The sequence below is a fragment of the Lissotriton vulgaris genome, chromosome 8 (assembly GCF_964263255.1).
Source record: "Lissotriton vulgaris chromosome 8, aLisVul1.2, whole genome shotgun sequence".
NCBI classification, from domain to species: domain Eukaryota; kingdom Metazoa; phylum Chordata; class Amphibia; order Caudata; family Salamandridae; genus Lissotriton; species Lissotriton vulgaris.
In genome coordinates this window covers 1,141,664,127-1,141,681,705 of record NC_141696.1, presented here as the reverse complement: position 1 = coordinate 1,141,681,705, position 17,579 = coordinate 1,141,664,127, and the positions used below count along the sequence as shown (strand labels likewise).

The window sequence follows — 17,579 nt, the reverse complement described above, 5'->3', positions numbered from 1 at the left end:
AAGGCCCCAGCCGGCAAAATGGCGGATGGGTCAAACACACAGAAAACAACACTGGAGGACATCATGCGAGCGTTAACCCAAGTGCAGGCCACAGTGGGCTCAATATCAACGGAAATCACACTGATTAGGGCAGACTTCCAAAAGATGTCCAAAAAGGTGAAATCAATGGAGGTGGTCACGAAGTCGCTTGTGGAAGATGTCTCTGAGCTTCAAACGGCGATGGAGCGTATGGCGGTGGAGAACAAAAAACTACGCGAGAAGCTGGACGATCAGGAAAGTCGCTCGAGAAGGAACAACATCAGAATTCTTGGCGTACCGGAATCTGAGGCCAATAGAGCAACAGACCTATATGTGGAGGACTTGATTAAAAAAGAGCTCCAACCCAAGGGACTGTCTGCCTTTTTCTCGGTAGAAAGAGCACATCGAGTACAGGGGGGTAGACCTAAACAGGGCGCGACACCACGGCCCATTCTAGCCCGTCTATTCAACTTTCGGGACAGAGACGCCATTTTGCAGGCGGCTAGAGTGTCCCCTCCGGTCAAGATCCTCAACTCCACGCTGACCTTCTTTCCAGATTACACAGCAGAGGTGGCGCGCCGCAGGAGAACGTTTATGGAGGTCAAGAAAGAACTGAGAGCAAGAGAGATCCCGTACTCAATGATTTTTCCGGCTAGGCTGAGAGTGGTAGCAGAAAATAAGACTTGGTTCTTTGACACTCCTGAACTGGCGAGAGACTGGCTGGAGGGATGGAGACCGTCGACCCAGCCCCGCAGATCGAACAGGACACAAAAGAACAAAACTACGGGAATTCCTGAGGGCTCACAGACATCTTACAGAACGGAAGAGGAACTCTCACTAGACGGAGATACTGTGGTCGATGACGCCAATAAGGAACACTAACCTCCTGGGGGACAACTAATGACTTGGTCTTTAACTTTGTGACCTGCCTGAAGGTCTGTTGCAGGACACTGGGCTGAGGGCATCCGAGGAGAGTAAGAGGGGCCACCGGCTCCGGAGAATCTTCACCCCGCGAGCAAGTATTTGGTGTGGGGAATGGGTTAAGCACTCTGCTAAGTTGTGTGGGCGGGCGGTTCTATGTCCGTGTAGCAGGGGGCAGGGAAGGGGGGTGTTCAGGATAAAGGGGGAGTTTTTCGTTGTTTGTTTTGTTTGACTCATAGGGATAACGCACAGCATGACAAACTGAACATGCAGATGGGTATATGCCGGACACTATGGCAACCAGACACTGAGAAAACCATGTTAGTCCTTCCAGGCATGCAATGGCACACAACATACAATCAGACACTCTAGGTGAGAGCGCTCGCACGGGGCCGGTAACTCCACTACAATTGATGTCCTGGAACGTGAGGGGACTGGGAGACCAGATAAAGAGGGGGTTGGTTCTACAGGGTATTAAACGACTAAATCCGGATCTTATCCTTCTTCAGGAGACACACCTAGTGGGAACGGCCAGTAAGGCGTTGGACAGACGAGGCTACAGCATGATAGTACACTCAGATTTCACCTCAGGGTCCCGTGGAACTGGCATCTTAATGAAAAAAGCATCCCGTTTTATTTTACATTCCACTAGAACTGATGAATACGGCCGTTTTGCGGTAGCAATTGGGCAATGGGAAGGTAAACCACTTAACATTATTTCTGTATATATTCCTGCAGCATTACATGCGACTACCCTTCCTGATTTGGGGAAATTACTGTTAGATCTCCCGGAGGGCGACCTTGTGGTGGGGGGGACTTTAATGCAGTGGCACACAACACACAAGATAGATTTCCGGTCCGATCACACGCTCTTGGACCGTCCCGTTTTAATGAATTCCTCGAGGCGCAAGGACTGCTAGATATTTGGCGGCATCTTAACCCCGAGGGCCAGCAATACACTTACTACTCTGCAACTCATAATAGTCTGTCCCGCATAGATTACTTTCTTACACTGGGCGATGGCCACCTTACCATAAACGATGTGAAGATCCGACCCAGGGGTATTTTGGACCACTCCCCCCTAACACTGAGCCTCTCGAGCTCAGAAAGAGCCTGCAAAAGAATCTACCCAATCTATCCAGGTTATATTAAGATACCGCATGTCCGGAAGGAATTGAAAAAGTCGACCCAGCATTATTTTGCAGAAAATACTGCCTCGGTATCATCCCCCACTACCCAATGGGAGGCCTATAAGACGGTTTTGAGAGGGCATGCAATTACAACGATAACGGGGCATAAACGCACACAACAAAAGGAATTGCTGGACCTAGAATTGAAACTTGAAGCAGCAAACGCGGCACACATCGCACACCCAACAGAGGACGCACTTCACACATTTAATCTCTGCCAACAACTACACAATGATCATATACGGCGGCAGACGGTTGAGAATATAGCTGCGACAGCAAATAGAGTGTATGATATAGGTGACAAGGCCAGTAAACTCCTGGCTTGGTTGGATAAAAAGAAAGAGGGTTGTAGGACCATATTGCAATTGAAAGACCCGGTTGGGAAGCTACACTCGCACCCATCGGACATATTAGAAATCCTCGCGGACCACTTCCAGGGAGTATATACCCTGGAAGTGGAAGTCACAGCAGATGCAGCAACACTGGCCCTCCAGACTGTACGAACTCCGACTCTACCCCAGGAAACAGTGCATGAACTGGAGGCAGACCTATCGGTAGAGGAGATACAGGCAGCAATCAACGCACCATGTACAGGAAAAGCGGTAGGCCCCAACGGTATCCAGGTCGAATAGTACCAAACAATGGCGGACACACTAAGTGGGCCATTGTTGGCTATGCTAAAGGATAGTTTAGAGCGGGGGATCCTGCCCTTGGATCAACGGATGGCAACTATTGTGGCCATCCTGAAACCGGGTAAACCACCCGCCGAGTGTACATCGTACCGCCCGATCTCTCTTCTCAACGCTGAAGCAAAAATTTTGGCGAAAACACTAGCCACTAGATTGATGCCCCACCTATCCCACCTGATCCATCCGGACCAGTCGGGTTTTATGCCCCATAGAAGCACGCACTGAATCTTCGACGTGTGCATGGAGCGTTGGCACGAGCCCCCTTACTAACGGAACCAGCAGTCATACTATCGTTGGACGCCAGAATGGCGTTCGACATGGTGGAATGGCAATACCTATTCACAGTCCTAGCACACATGGGCTTCGGCCCTAAACTTATCGCATGGATAAAACTTCTGTACACAAATCCTGTCGCGCACGTGGCGGCCAATGGCCACATCTCCCGAGAAATACCGTTGGCCAGGGGGACGAGACAGGGTTGCCCGCTTTTCCCCCTTACTATTTGCCTTGGTCCTAGAACCGTTAGCGACAGTCATTAGAGCCACCCCATTAATGAGAGGAGTGAGTTGGGGGGAGCACTGGGAGGACAGGGTCTCCCCCTACGCAGATGACATGTTAATTTACCTGTCCAACCCTGCCACTGGTATCCCGGTACTACTAGAAATATGCAATACACATTGTATTAACTCTGGTTATACTATCAACTGGTCGAAATCGGTCATCTATGAGCTGAAGGGTCCACTGCCAGACCTTCCCTGCGACTGCCCGTTGGCGATTGCAGACGCCTCGTTTAAATACCTGGGAATATACGTCACCCGAGACGCCTCGATATACTATGACCAAAACTTGACACCCCCGCTCACTCGTTTGAAGGCAGACGTGAGACACTGGAAAACTCTGCCGTTGACGCTGCTAGGAAGGGCGACACTGTTTAAAATGAAGGTGCTTCCACGTCTTCTATATATTCTGGAAAATACACCAACTCTAGTGCCATCCTCATATTTTCAAAAAGTGACGGCAGTAGTTTCAGGTCTGCTATGGGGGGGAACGCCCGGCTCGGGTAGCGCATATAAAACTCAACCGAGGATGGTACGACGGTGGAATAGTTTTTCCGAATATGCAGTTGTACTATTGGGCATCGCAACTCAAGGTGATAAACCAATGGATACACACACCACAAGAGGACCCAGCTTATCTAGCAGACAGAGCACAGTTAGGTACAAACAGTCTAATGGCACCACTGTACAATAAAAGTCTTCTAGCAAAATTGATGGGCCCGACTAAACACACGGTAGCACTCTGGCATAAAGCACAGGCCAGGCTTAAATGGGGGGTGTGATAACTAAACTTACACCTTTATGGGACACTAAGTCACTAGGATGTCCGAGACATAGTAAGGGATTCACCCAATGGGCCAATATAGCCCACAATAGGGGACTTGTGGACAAATACTGGTATGGTTCCTTTTTCGCAATTACAACAGCAGTATGACCTAGGTCCTAATGAGACATACCGGTACATACAGATACGACATGCGTTGATGACGGCCATTGAGCCGGGGTCAAAGGTCCCCGAATCCTCCCCGTTGGAGGACCGCTTGCACACTGATTTTATGCAAACGGGTGCCACGTCCCTCACTTATCGGAAATTGTTGAACAACCTGCCTGATCCACTAACTAAACTAAGAGAGAAATGGAAGGAAGAGTTGGGTGAAATGGACGAGACGGACTGGAACGCCGCATTGACATCCCCACGAGAAGCGGGCATTTCGGCCCGCTTCCGGCTGGTACAATTTAAGATTCCACACTGGGTATATTATACCAAAACTACCTTATACAGACTGCATAGGACTGACCATCCAAACTGTTTGAGGGGCTGTGGAGAGAAAGGGACACTGCTGCACACCCTCTGTGGTTGCCCGATCATCAGTGAATACTGGCGACGCATTATGCGGACCATTTCCCAAACTCTAGGAGTATCGCTCACGCCGGACCCGAGAGTATGTTTGTTGAATGTATGGGGGAAGAATGATTTGACACGTCGAAGACAACAGTGGGTAATAGTGGGAGTAATGTTAGCCAAGCGTGATATAGTGCAGAAATGGGAGGCGGCGGAAATACCGACTTCGGCACAATGGTGCAGAAACATGGATAGATTGATGGTAACCGAGCGAGCGGTGTACAAGATAAGAGCTAACCCTCGCAAATGGAACAGGATATGGCTACCATGGAACAAGTATCGGGGTGACCTGTGTGAACCTCTTCCAGAAGAGGATGATGATAGCTCTGGAGATGAGGACGAGCTAGAGGACTGACACACTTAGAATATTGAAGAGTAGCGATAGGGGGTCTAGGCACACATGGGAGTGTTAGTTTATACTACCCACAAGGGAAGAGATAGAATAGTGGTTCGGGAAAACCCACTGATGTGAACGGTTGAATGTATATTGATATCTTTCTAAAATGTTCATCATTCCTAATGAGTCTATAGTTATGTTTAGATAAAAATAATAAAAAGTAAGACGTTTAATTTTCTCTAACTATTACTGGAATGTCCTAAGTACACTGGCCACTATTGCTTCCGGACCGGAAGGTTGTCGGCCGAAGAGCTGTGTAACACCAAAGTCGAATCACTGAATGTATGAAAACTAATCTCCGGACATACAAGTATTGTAATGTACATTTGACAACTACTAATAAAGTCTTACAACAACAAAAAAAAAAAAAAACAGGAAATTGGAAAAATGATGCTGTAACCTTTCAAATCGACCTCTTAATCAGGATTATTGTCGAATCAGATCAACCTATGCGTTTCTCACTGTGTAAGTGTTTAATCAAATCTTGCCTTTATGAACATAATTGCAATGAAGTTTAGTATATTTTATTTGTTTATCTTCCATAGTGGTCAAACGGAGTTGGAGATGTCGCCCATTTACCAGGTAGGCCAAGTGTTGTCATTTACTTGCCATTCGCAACCTTTGAATTGTCCTTTGAGGTACTGCCCCTGTTCAACAACACATAGAGCTGCAAAGTGAGATGGAAGCAGTGATGATGCAAACCTTCTACGTCCTTTCTAAGGGACGGAAATCTAATGCTCCGTAAACAGCAGAAGCCATTGATTAGGATGGAACCATGAAGGAGGCCTGCAAAATATCTGGTACTAGAAAACAAACTTAATATACTTTGTCCTTCAGCTCTTTCTGAATATAAGGGTATAATAACCACACTACCCGACAGAGCGTCCCAGCACTCGTCATTCTTCGGTGGTATTGCAGAGAAGATGGCAGGGAACGTATCATCCAAGGTATATTACACCGAGATCCTTGAGAGGGCTGATACCAGAGTGAGGGAAAACATTGATTATGAGTTTAGAAAGATCTTCAACATTGGTTCAGATGCCGTCAGCCAAAGGTGTGTCTATGATGATGAAGGAAATATGCATTTAGGTACAAAAAATCTGAGGAAGGAAGATAAGGTCTTAAAGATCACCATGCCCATCTGGAGACACACCTAGGTTGAAGCCACATCTCAATTTTTATGATGCTTTAAAGGCAGTTACTAGAAAGGTAAAGTCAGACTGAAGCCAGCTCCAAAAGTGGCTGTGAAGATATAAATGGTGTAAAAAGAGTTGGTTGCTATGATGGAAACGTTTACATTCGTAAATAAAATAAAAAAACAGTATGAGCGGAAGCGACGAGTGTGAGACTTCTGTTGGGCCTGGGAAATTATGGGTCAGAGACCGGGTCCGTATCTCAATGATACTATCTTGAAATAGTATTTGTACAAACGTCTGCCAAAAATCTAGATCTTTTGTTTATCTTTTTCAGTTTTAGTACATTATTATTTTGTAAAGCACCAGCTTTGCTGAATAGGTTACCAGAGTACAGCACACCAAATTCTTAAGAAAAGCAATATAGCCTCCAGTTCAACCAACAATCATAACTAAACATAAGAAGCCATCAAAAGGATGCACAAAGACCTATTGTGATAACTTACAAAAATACATTTTAAAAAGAGACGTTTTAATTTAGGCCTGAAACACATCAAAGAGTGGCAAAAAGTGAACCAGCCAAAGAAAATGGGAGAAGAGCTCCAGAGGTGGATTGTCCAATATGGCGAAAGTCTGCCATAAGGTATTGGCCCTAAAAACCTTGGGGATTTTTCGGTAAAGTGAATCCGGACTCTAAGTTGATAGACATCCACCTGTCATCACAAGTTTTAAGTGTGATAAGATGGGTACATCTGAATTCAAGCCTTTTTGCCCAGACACTCCCATTTGAAATTGCCCTCTCAAAAGAGGAGTGATCATAAGAAATGTCCTAAGACTCAGTTAGGAGAGCTGCAGAATTAAGAGCCCTCTCAACCTCTCTAGTATAATGTTTTGGAGGCTATGTGTTACCGTGCTTCCTCCTTCACATTTGGGCATAAGCCAGGCGTGTACAACTGTCCAAAATCTTTTAGAGGCAGGAGAGATTTAATCTGTTTAAAAACAACTATCAAAATGGATCTATTTGGGTGTATCCAACTAAAATAAAGATTTCAAGTTAACAGAGGTCTAAAAACTTATACCTAATACCACAACGGCGAGGTAATGACATCTCTGGCCAGCAAGAAGACCCCAGATAGGGGCATGGACTTAGAAATGTACACTTGAGTGGGGGGAGCATAACTGGATCAGGGTGTCACATCTGCCGGTTTCAAATGTATTACTTGCAAAGAGTAATCAATCAATGCTCTGTCTTGGTTATAGTAATACTTTGGGAAAACTACCTCCACCCAGACCTCTGTCCTGTAGAGGCAACTCTTTAGAAAATGGGTGTCCAGCTTGCATGACATTTGTAGATATAACGGAGTGTTGGAGGCCTACCGACAAATGGAGGTCAAGCCTCGGGCCACCATATCTCCCACTAGCTCAGAATAAAGATTGAAAATACTCGTAGACACTGTCGGTTCCTGAGCACCTACCTCTACATGGCACAGTTCATTGGTGAGGGTGAAGGGAAGGGGGACCCGTATAACACTTATTTGGGCAAACTGAGTCCAGCCAGAGAAATAGCGTGACAGAAAAGGAGCTGCTCCAAAAGCGAATCCATTCTCTCATTTTGGTATGCCCAGATCGTTCTAAAATTGTTTACTCACAGCTAAATATTAAAGGCTGATGTTCAGCTTCTGCTCATGCAGGTAAAAAAATCGCTTTAGGTTAGACATGTGCACTTAACACATTGAAGTCCAGCTTTTGTTGATAGCTAATCTATGTTTCAGCTTTAATGTTTACATTTTACAAGCTATATATGCTAAGGCAAACAGTCATGAAATATTAGAGACACACTTATGAGAGTTTTATGGTCTGGTATTGATGACTGTTAGAGTTGTAGGGCTAGGCTTAGAGAACTGTTCTTTTCTCTTCAGGGAATGGCCTCTTTAAAGAAGCACATCACTGTTCTGCATGTTTGAGGGGTGGGTGTAACCCTCACGGTGCACACTTCCAATCCTCTGCCTCTTACTTATTCAAATGACATGTTTTGTTATGTTATACTGTATTTGTATAGCACACTACATCAAAAAGGTTGCTTGGCGCCCACATGGTGGGACGTATAAAAAAGCCTTGCCTATTGTCTTTCTAATACACGTGATCTGTGTTGATTCTTCTCACTGTTTTGTTTTTAATATATTTTTTTCTTTTTTCATATGCAGGATGACTTTCTCCTCGGCAATGAAGGCGACGATAGCTTTCCAGATAAGGTGAGTGTGCACTACCTGCTTTCTAAATTGTGGCAGGCTTTCTGGAGAGTTGGTTTGCTGGTAAAATAGTGCGGGCTTCTGGCATTTGCCTTTCCATTCAGCAAAAAAGGAGAGATACGTAGTCTAATGAAATAATGCATGTTGCTCTTCGATGATGTTCAGGGTACCCAGTTTTCTTTAGTGCGGCAGGTGCAGGGGCACCAGGCGCGTAGGTGTAACCAACCCATTGCATGACTTTTACTGTCCAATGATGGGGCGGGGTGTGCTTTTCTTTGCTTGAATTGGGGTTTGGGGGAACCTTGCTACTGAATTTCAGTATTAAAATCCATTGTGTGGCCAAGTTGTCCAGTGCAACATTTTAATAGTATGAATGCCATTGTTTTCGCCTGGCTTTGAATTGGCCGTTTTTTGCATTTTTTTATTTTCACAGTGTTTATTTGCTTTACACAAAAATTATTGGCCAAGCCAATGGCTCAGGTTTGCAGTTTGAACCCCGATTAAAACATTTGAAGTGCTTGCTGCACTGAAAAAAAATAACACAAATGGTTGATTTCTGTGTAGAATGCATCTCTGAGATACAGAGATTAATCTGAAGAATCAGTATACTTTTGAGATGTAAACTAGTCCCTCGTGCGTTGAAAAGAGTGCACTCAATAGGGGATGGAAGGATATACAAAACAGCCAATAACATGAGGTGAGAGAGACAGATTCCTCTGGGTGGATCTAAAGCCCACTCTGAGTATATTTTAACAAACCGGTAACAAGTCTTCGAGGCAGTTGCGCTGCCAAGCCAGACCAAGAAAAACAGAGTATAGACGGCTGGTAGACTTGCATTTGCAAAGTCAGGAGGATAAGGGAAGACCAGTTTCATGTTGAGCTCTGTAATGGTGGCGTATAGAGGGTGGAAAAGTTGCACAATTTCACAGGTATTTTATGCTTGGAAATTGAGAAGCTCAACGGAGAAATGTATTCATAGAAGATAACAAAAATAGATCAAACTCTGACACATCTAAGTAATTCTCCTTAGTTACACAGGTGAGAACTGAGATGTTGGCAATGACATTTGTGGTGCTACATAGGACGTTTTATTCTAGAGTAGATGGAAGGGAGGATGTGACTGTGCTAGTAGGACTATTGAGCCTGTCAGGAATGTTGTCATTAACTTTTACTCCTGTCTATCTCATTTGTTCAACCGAAAAGTGTATGTATTCTTTCAAATTATGAAAGTACATTTTCTCCAAATATTTCAAAGAGTTTCGGAGGCCTAAAGGCCTAAACAATGGAAACAATGTGCACAAAATTACAAGGCAGGGAAATCCCCCCACCACAGTTACTGGAGCATTTGTGACACATGCCCGGGTTTTTCCATCTCTTTATATACACAGAAACAGGAAAGAAAGAGAAGTAGGGAATGACATGCCAGACGTTGACCCTCCCTAACAGATTGGGAAACTCTCATATTAGATTTTAACAGAGGAGGCTATATAAGATTTCGAAAGGCATTTTGTGTACCATCCTGTTTCAAGGACAAAACAAACAAAGAATGGACCCATATTAAGCACGGGATGGAACCAGAATCACAGAGAGAAGGCTTCAAAGGAAGGGTGTGACAGAAGAGAGCCACGCTAACACTGCCTTTATTAGGACTGTAGCCTTGTCTGCACACCAGCTCTCAGTATGTGCAGGAAGAAAGGCAGGCACCTGGCTCCCCTTGACTGCACTGCCGGCGCACCTGTAGGCAAGACTGAACCCTGTGTTAGAGCTGTCAGCCTTGGGATGTTCTTCCCCCAAACGTATTGCCTTCTACCTCCATTTTTACTGATCTTGATTTTGCTGGCATTAGGACCCTGCACACTTTACCACTGCTAACCAGAGCTAAAGTGCATGTGCTCACTCCTTAAACTGTGGTAATATTGGCTTATCCCCAATTTGCATATGTAATTTACTTATAAGTTCCTAGTAAAATGGTACAATATGTTCCCAAGGACTGTAAATTAAATGCTGCTATTGGGCCTGTAGTAGTGGTTGTGCCACTCACTTAAGAAGCCATTTAAACATGTCTCAGGCCTGCCATTGCAGAGACTGTGCGTGGAGTTTAAACTCTCATTCTGACCTGGCAATTTTGCCAGGCCTGAACTTTCCTTTTAATACATGTAAGCAGTGGCGACTGGTGACATAAGAAAGTGGTGAGGCGTAAAGGTTCGGGATCAGTGCCCTGTGGCAGGTGCGCTTCCATAGTCAACACAGTTATAGCTATTGTCATCCCTTTGCACATGCGCCTCGTTCACGTACTGTTCGGTCCACAGAGTCCAGCATCAAGCATCGCCATAGAAAAAATAAAAATGCAGTTGTTTGGCCGATCCTGATCCTGTCAGATTGCTGTATAAACTGAAGCCTATTGGAGGTTTGCTGAGGTTTTTTTTCAGGGGAATGAGGAAGGTCTTTCTCTCTCTCCTTTGTGCTCTCTGTGCATAGATCTGCCCCTGAAATTCATAACCCCCAGCCGAAAACAGGTCTTGGCACAATGCATGCAAATCTACTCCTAGGGCAGGGACCATCTGCCACCAGGGGTGCTGCCCCCTACTGAAAGGGGCAGTGAACCTAGGCTGTTGATAGCCCTCCTCAACCTGTTCTTCAGAGAAGAAGGAAATAAAAGAAATGAAAGACAAGCATACTTTTGCTGTCTTGTGATTCTTCCCCTAGTTTCCAAAACTGCTCATTTAATTAGCAAACATTGTTTTTTTAGTCTAAGAAGAGCATGAGTTTGTGGAAAAGTCACTTTAAGGTCTAATTGTTTTTAAGAAACCTATTGTGTATTCAAATTCTTATCTGAAGAAAACATGTTATGTTTGCATGTTTAATATAACCTAGGCTGACAGATGCCACGCGATGGTAATAATGATGTGGAATAATTACATAAAAGACGCCGGAGATGAAATTGTTCGTGCAGCACTGAGCTTGAAATCCCTTTTTTCTTTTTTGTTTAATGCGGTTCCCATTTGATCCATTTTATAAATTGTTCTACAGGTTTAATTCGAACAGTAGAATTTGCTACTATAAAACACATACATTCTTGTAGCAGAAAAATACCTATTTTACCAAAATCACCTTCCGAACTCACCTAAAGTGTTCACAAGCTGAAATAAACACAGAATCGTATCGCCTACTGTGACACACTCAACTCGCTGTACAAAATATCAACAGCGAATCCCACAGACACCACCAAACTTTATTCAGACCAATTTCATCCAGTCGAGGCCGGCATGACGAGCGAGTGAGGGGAGAGGCGGTGGAAATAGGGCCGTCGGGGGGGATGAGGGGGAGGCGGGAGGGGTTTGTTTAATTAAAAGAAATAAGTAAATACCAGTGTGTCACTTTCTGCCAGTTTGAGTCACTTTTTTACTTTGGAACTGGCAGCTATTTCTGTGGTCTCCCTGTGTTCTCCAAGAATTTTACAGATTTTCTCTCCTTTACTTTTACTCGGTCTTTTCCATTCTTAGGCAACTTGAACTTCTAAAAGTGAGTCTCATTATGTAAACAGTGGAGTAGAATTTGCGGTCTGAAAAAGTGGTCAGCTGGATTTGAGTGTTTTGTGCCCAATGTTATTTACGGAATTACGACCGGACCATCAGCAACAAACATTCATCATATGCGACTATATGAAGCTAACATCAAGCAGTTTACTAAGGACGGACTGGGTAAATTACTGGTGATAAAAATACAATAAAACTTGAACTTACCGTTCTGCGCCGCTGCCACCTCAGCTTCTAGGGTCCGACTCCCACCATCCTGCCTTTTCCAATTCCTGCAGGCAGCTCTCGCGACGTCATCATCCAGGAAAGAGAGCCTCCCGCCCTCCCCTCCGCCAATCACAACGCAGTGAGGCGCAGCGTAGCGCATCCCACCAGGGCCATTTTCTCTATGTAGGCTGATTCATCAGCCTACATAGAGAAAAACTTGAAAATGGGCAGTCCTGCTCGAGAGCAGGGGGGAGTGGCTAGCCCACTGTTGTGCATACTGACTGTTTGGGCAGCCTGAGGCCGCCCAAACAGTCATTATGAACAACAGTGGGCAAGCCACTCCTCCCTGCCCTCGAGCAGGACCGCCCACCCCCAACCAGGCACTTCTGCTTTCTTGCCGTGCGAGAAGGCAGAAACATAAATGGTAGTTATTACCAATTATGTTTCTACCTTCTCGCGCTGCGAGAAAGCAGTAGGGCGGTGGCCAAACACCCCTATAGAGGAGCCGCCACTGCATATAAGTCATCCCTAGGGTAAGCCCTGGACAGCCCAGAAGGCATGGTGCAATGTTTATATAAAATTGGACCTGCACTTTTAAGTTTTACATGTCCGAGTAGTAAAAAAAACTCTTACATTCTTTTTTCACTGCTGTTAGGCCTGTCTCTCTAATAGGATACATTGGAGTTGCCTTATTACATTTTGTAAATGTAATTTCCAAATTGGAAGACCTAATTGGTTCATGTTTGGTGTCCCTAGAATAGTAATTTAAAATTCCAACTTATGGTGAAGTTGGATTTGAAATTACAGTTCTGAAACTTGCACTTTTAGAAAGTTGGCATTTTCTTGACTCAGCCATTTGATGCCTGAAGCCTATGTCTAGTCACATGACTGGGGTAGGTTGCAGTTGAGCTTTGTGTATTCTTCCTAGACATCCACACACAATGGGAGCTTAGGTGTGACTGGATGGGCGTTCACTGGGAGGATGGGAGGGAGGGGCTGAGCAAAGACTCACACCTGAATAGGCTTTGTCCTGCTTCCACAAAAAGGGCTGCATACCCCCCTGTAGTTAGTCTGGAGCTAGGGCAGTGAATGCAGGGCATCTGTGTACTTCAAAGGCATGCCTCTTGAAACTTCTCCCCACTTCAGCATCACACCTGTGTATAAAAGAAGGACCTCATACATCACCACTTAAGTACACTTCTGGACCTGTGGATACTCTGCCAGGAAGAAAGACTGCTGTGCTGCTGACGGACTGCCACTCTGCTGGGCTCCTGCTTTGCTGTGCTAACCTGTTGCCCTCTTGACTGGGTGAGAAGGACTGCATGAGGACTGAACCTGCATCTTTTGAACCCAGCGTAACTCCAAAGGCTAGTTGGCTGGCCTCCTGATCTGAAGCCCTTAGGGATTTAACAGTCTTTAGACACCTTGCATCTGCACCTGGACTCTCCATCGGTGAGTCTACCCTGCCAAGTTGTGCCACCCCAGGCCTGGACCCTTGGAAGTGGGCTTAGGGTGCTTGCCAGACTCTGTGGACCCTGAGCAGGACAGATGCATCACTGCTGCTGTGTGGATTGAACCCATTGCAAAGACTTGCATTGCTGCTACAACCTGCATTGCCTTTGCAACCACCGCTGTGCGATGCATCCTCTGCTCAGGCCTTCACATTCCTCGTAGACAGCAGTCTTGACAACGGCGTCAGACTCCGAAGTGCAGCCTCACAGCTCTACGGAATCCGCACATCACCCTGACTTCACATTGCATCCTCGCCACCGGACTTCACATCGCAAGTCCTAGCAACTGGATCCTCGACGTGGAGGCACCAGGACCTCGCACTGAAGACTCGCTGCATCTCGGAACCACTGCATCATTTCTGATGCGTGTCTTCGATCCGGATCCACTCAATCCTCCATAAACCAGGATTTAAGCTACTCGTTCAGCGGGCCTAAATGGGTCCATGTAGCTGGCCTGCACGCCATCATCATCGGCCTGAACTTGTGAATTTTTCCTGGTTCAGCGATGCCAGATATCCACAGTTGGCGCTTTATGCCTTTTGTCTCTATTTTCCCTAAAAACTGATTCAATAGTTCTGGTTCTACTGATTGGATTTTTGTCGCTTTGGTCTTGTTTCAGTTATGAAAAATCGCTCTATTCTTCTAATACTGTTGTGGGCTCTTTTTGTTGTGTGTTTCACTATTTTACTATTTGAGGTGTTGAACAAGTACTTTACACATTGCCTCTGAGTTAAGCTCGACCGCTGTGTGACAAGCTACCCGAGGGCTGAGCACAGTTTGATTCATGGTTTGCTTGTGACTTCACTCTGAGAAGAATTGTGGCTGCTGCTTGAGAAGGATTTCACCCACCTCAACCAGTAACCACATTTCTTATACCCTGCAAATGCTTCTCTGCCAGGAGCAACATAATATCAAAATGTGACGAATTTGAGGGCACACTGACCAAACAGTGCAACAGTAGTTGTAGATCAGAAGGTATAAAATGTGTAAGCAAAGTTGGTGGGCATGAAAAAGAAAGTTGTTGGTGCAGCAGGGAGTCTGAAGGTGCACTTGAAGAACTTAAGGAACTAAATTAAACAAAAATCTTGAGAGCATTGTTTCATGGCCCAGCTGCCTACATAATCTATCTCCATCCATCCACATTCATGTATTTACCCATCAACCCATTCATCCACCCATGCATTCATCCATCCACTCACTCAAATAAAACTGTTGCTACAGACATTCACCCAAACTGATAATCCCATCCATTATAAACCCACATAAATGCATTTGTCCATGTACATTCTGTGCATGTACGCATGTTTGTATATTGTGCATCACTGCCAGAATAAAATGGGTGGCTCTGTCCACTTTTATTTGTATGTTGTGTGACCTTCGTATAAAGGCACTATTCAAAAGTCAAACACATGTTGGCTTTGTTATTACTTCTTAAGTAATCCACCTAGTTCATATAGGTATGAAGTTTCATTTCAGTCAGAAAATTACCTATTTTTCCCCCTTTTTTCCACTCTGAACGCCAGCTCAATGTAAAGCCACTTCTTATATAAATACACCTGCCCTGACTTGCTGTTTCATCGCCTCCACCATGTGAAATATCCCTGGCAGTTGTTTGAAGGTTTTCAGCTGCTGCTCCATAGACATAACTTTCTTGTTTTTCTCTTTCCACATGAAACGCGCAGACTGAGGACAGCACGCCAACAATGTCCCCATCTGGGAACAGCCCAACTCCTTTTGGACTCAAGCCAAGATCTGGTAAGTTAAGACTCCGAGTAGCAATGCCGAGGAGGGGGTGATGGGAGCGCGGGGTAGGACCTGCCATGGATCTGAAGATTTTAAAACACGCTGACTGATCTCAACTCCGCTATATGTTTAGTCTCTTTAGCAGAAAAATGATGCACTTTAAGCGACTATTGCTTGCAACCCATTGTGTGTTGTCTCAAACATACACTGAGAGAGAGCAGCTGCCGAGGATCACAACCAAGTATGTTATAGGATTTGAACTATTGGAGAGGAAGCTGTTCCGGCACGTGGAGGACTGAAAGGGAGAATTGCACGGGCATTTCTACCCACTCCAAAGAGTTACTCATCAGCACTGGTTCAGCGTTAGACATCAACATTTCATAAAGTTGAAAAAAAATACTATATCACACTGGCGGCTGGCATCTATGGTGAGTGGTGGGTTGGGCAAATGAGAGAGTGGGTAAAAAAAATATTAAAAATCACTTACCTGCGAGACGTCTGACTCGCTGCACGTCTTCCTCCTGCAGTGCGAACCCTTGAGAAGTGACTTAACCAATCCTGGCGCTGCTCTCATGCTGTGAGAGCAACGCCCTGATTGGAGGGAGCGCCCTCACTCGCCGCTCCCAAGGACACTGGAGCCCTGCACTTACTCTAACAAAGCTGTCTTAAGACAGCTGAGTTAGAGGATTCAAATTGTACATGTCTGGCTGGCCATAGCAAGACGGCCGGCCAAAAAAACATGCGCACTTTGAAAAGTGCCAAAGCAGTCCACCCTCCTCCTGGCTGCTGTCACTTAGCAGCAGCCCCACCTCCATCTTGACGCGAGCGTCAGGACTGGGTTATATTGAAAAATAAAATGGTAATGAACCTACTTTATTACCATTTTATTTTTCAATTCTGGGGCATGGAAGGGCATTTTAACCAGTGGGGTGTCGCTCCTCCGCTCAAACGGAGGAGCCACCCCTGCTATATTAGTGTTACACAAAATTATTGCAGTGTTATTAGAATAGACAACACATTTGTATTAGTGTTAGAAACCAGCACTGCATTAGTGTGAGATATCAATATTGCATTCGTGTCAGACAAAATCATTCCTTCACCGTTAGACAAAGCATTGCTTAGTGATATACCATAACATTGCATTAGTGTTATACGTCTACGTAGTACTGCATTAGTGTTAGACAGTAGCTTTGCCTTAGTGGTACACAACATTATTGTATAGCGTTGAACTGCAGCATTGCATTACTTCTAGACAACCTCATTACACGCACAGTAATAAGAGGGATACACTGCTTAGATGTATGTCGAATCTTGGTCTAAATGACCTATGGAGACAAAGAGCTGGTAAAGCCATGGGAGTCTCTTATCATAATTACAAATACAGACATAAATCACAAATCGATTATGCCTTATTTAGCCTCTCCATTAAAGATCAGGTTAAAAACATAACATATCTGCCTCTACATCTGTCAGATCACTCTGCTATTCTTTTCTCGGTAAAATTAGAGCAGAAATCCACTCATCCATCTTGGTCCTTTGACCGAACAATTCTATTGGAGGAAGAGGAGAAAGATTATCTGATGCAGGAAACCGTCTCCTTTTTAGAGCAAAATTTAGACTCTGCCTCTTTGGCCAATGTATGGGAGGCCTGGAAAGCTTTTATAAGGGGCTGCATTACTGGTAGGGCCTCATACAGGAGAAAAAAATATGGGGAGGCAATTCTACATATAGAGCAAGAACTGACCCGGTTGGAATCATCAGATCAGGTCCCCTCAGATAATCAAGAGGAGAAAATAGAATTAAAAGCTAAGTTAGACACACTTTTGCAGGAGAGGCTAAATAAAAGATGGCAGGCAAGTAAACTTGCGCACTTCGAATATGGCGAATCTGCTGGAAAATTGCTGGCCTGGAAAATAAAAGCTGATCAGTCCAGAAACTTCATTAAAGAAGTGAGGGTCGCGGGGGAAACCAATAGTAGGTCAACAGATACGGACATCGGTGAAGCCTTCAGTGAGTTCTTCCGGAA

The 17,579-nt window shown here is 45.0% G+C and overlaps 1 protein-coding gene across 3 annotated transcripts in view; it reads left to right on the top strand.

Annotated features, from left to right (window-relative positions):
• Window positions 1-17,579, top strand: part of LRCH1 (leucine rich repeats and calponin homology domain containing 1) — a 798,407-nt gene that overhangs the window by 553,330 nt on the left and 227,498 nt on the right. For all 3 annotated transcript variants that reach the window (XM_086934995.1, XM_086934996.1, XM_086934994.1), the window contains exons 13-15: window positions 5,720-5,756; window positions 8,512-8,559; window positions 15,493-15,565. In XM_086934995.1, the coding sequence (XP_086791121.1) occupies window positions 5,720-5,756; window positions 8,512-8,559; window positions 15,493-15,565 (158 nt within the window). The remainder of the gene's footprint in view (window positions 1-5,719; window positions 5,757-8,511; window positions 8,560-15,492; window positions 15,566-17,579) is intronic.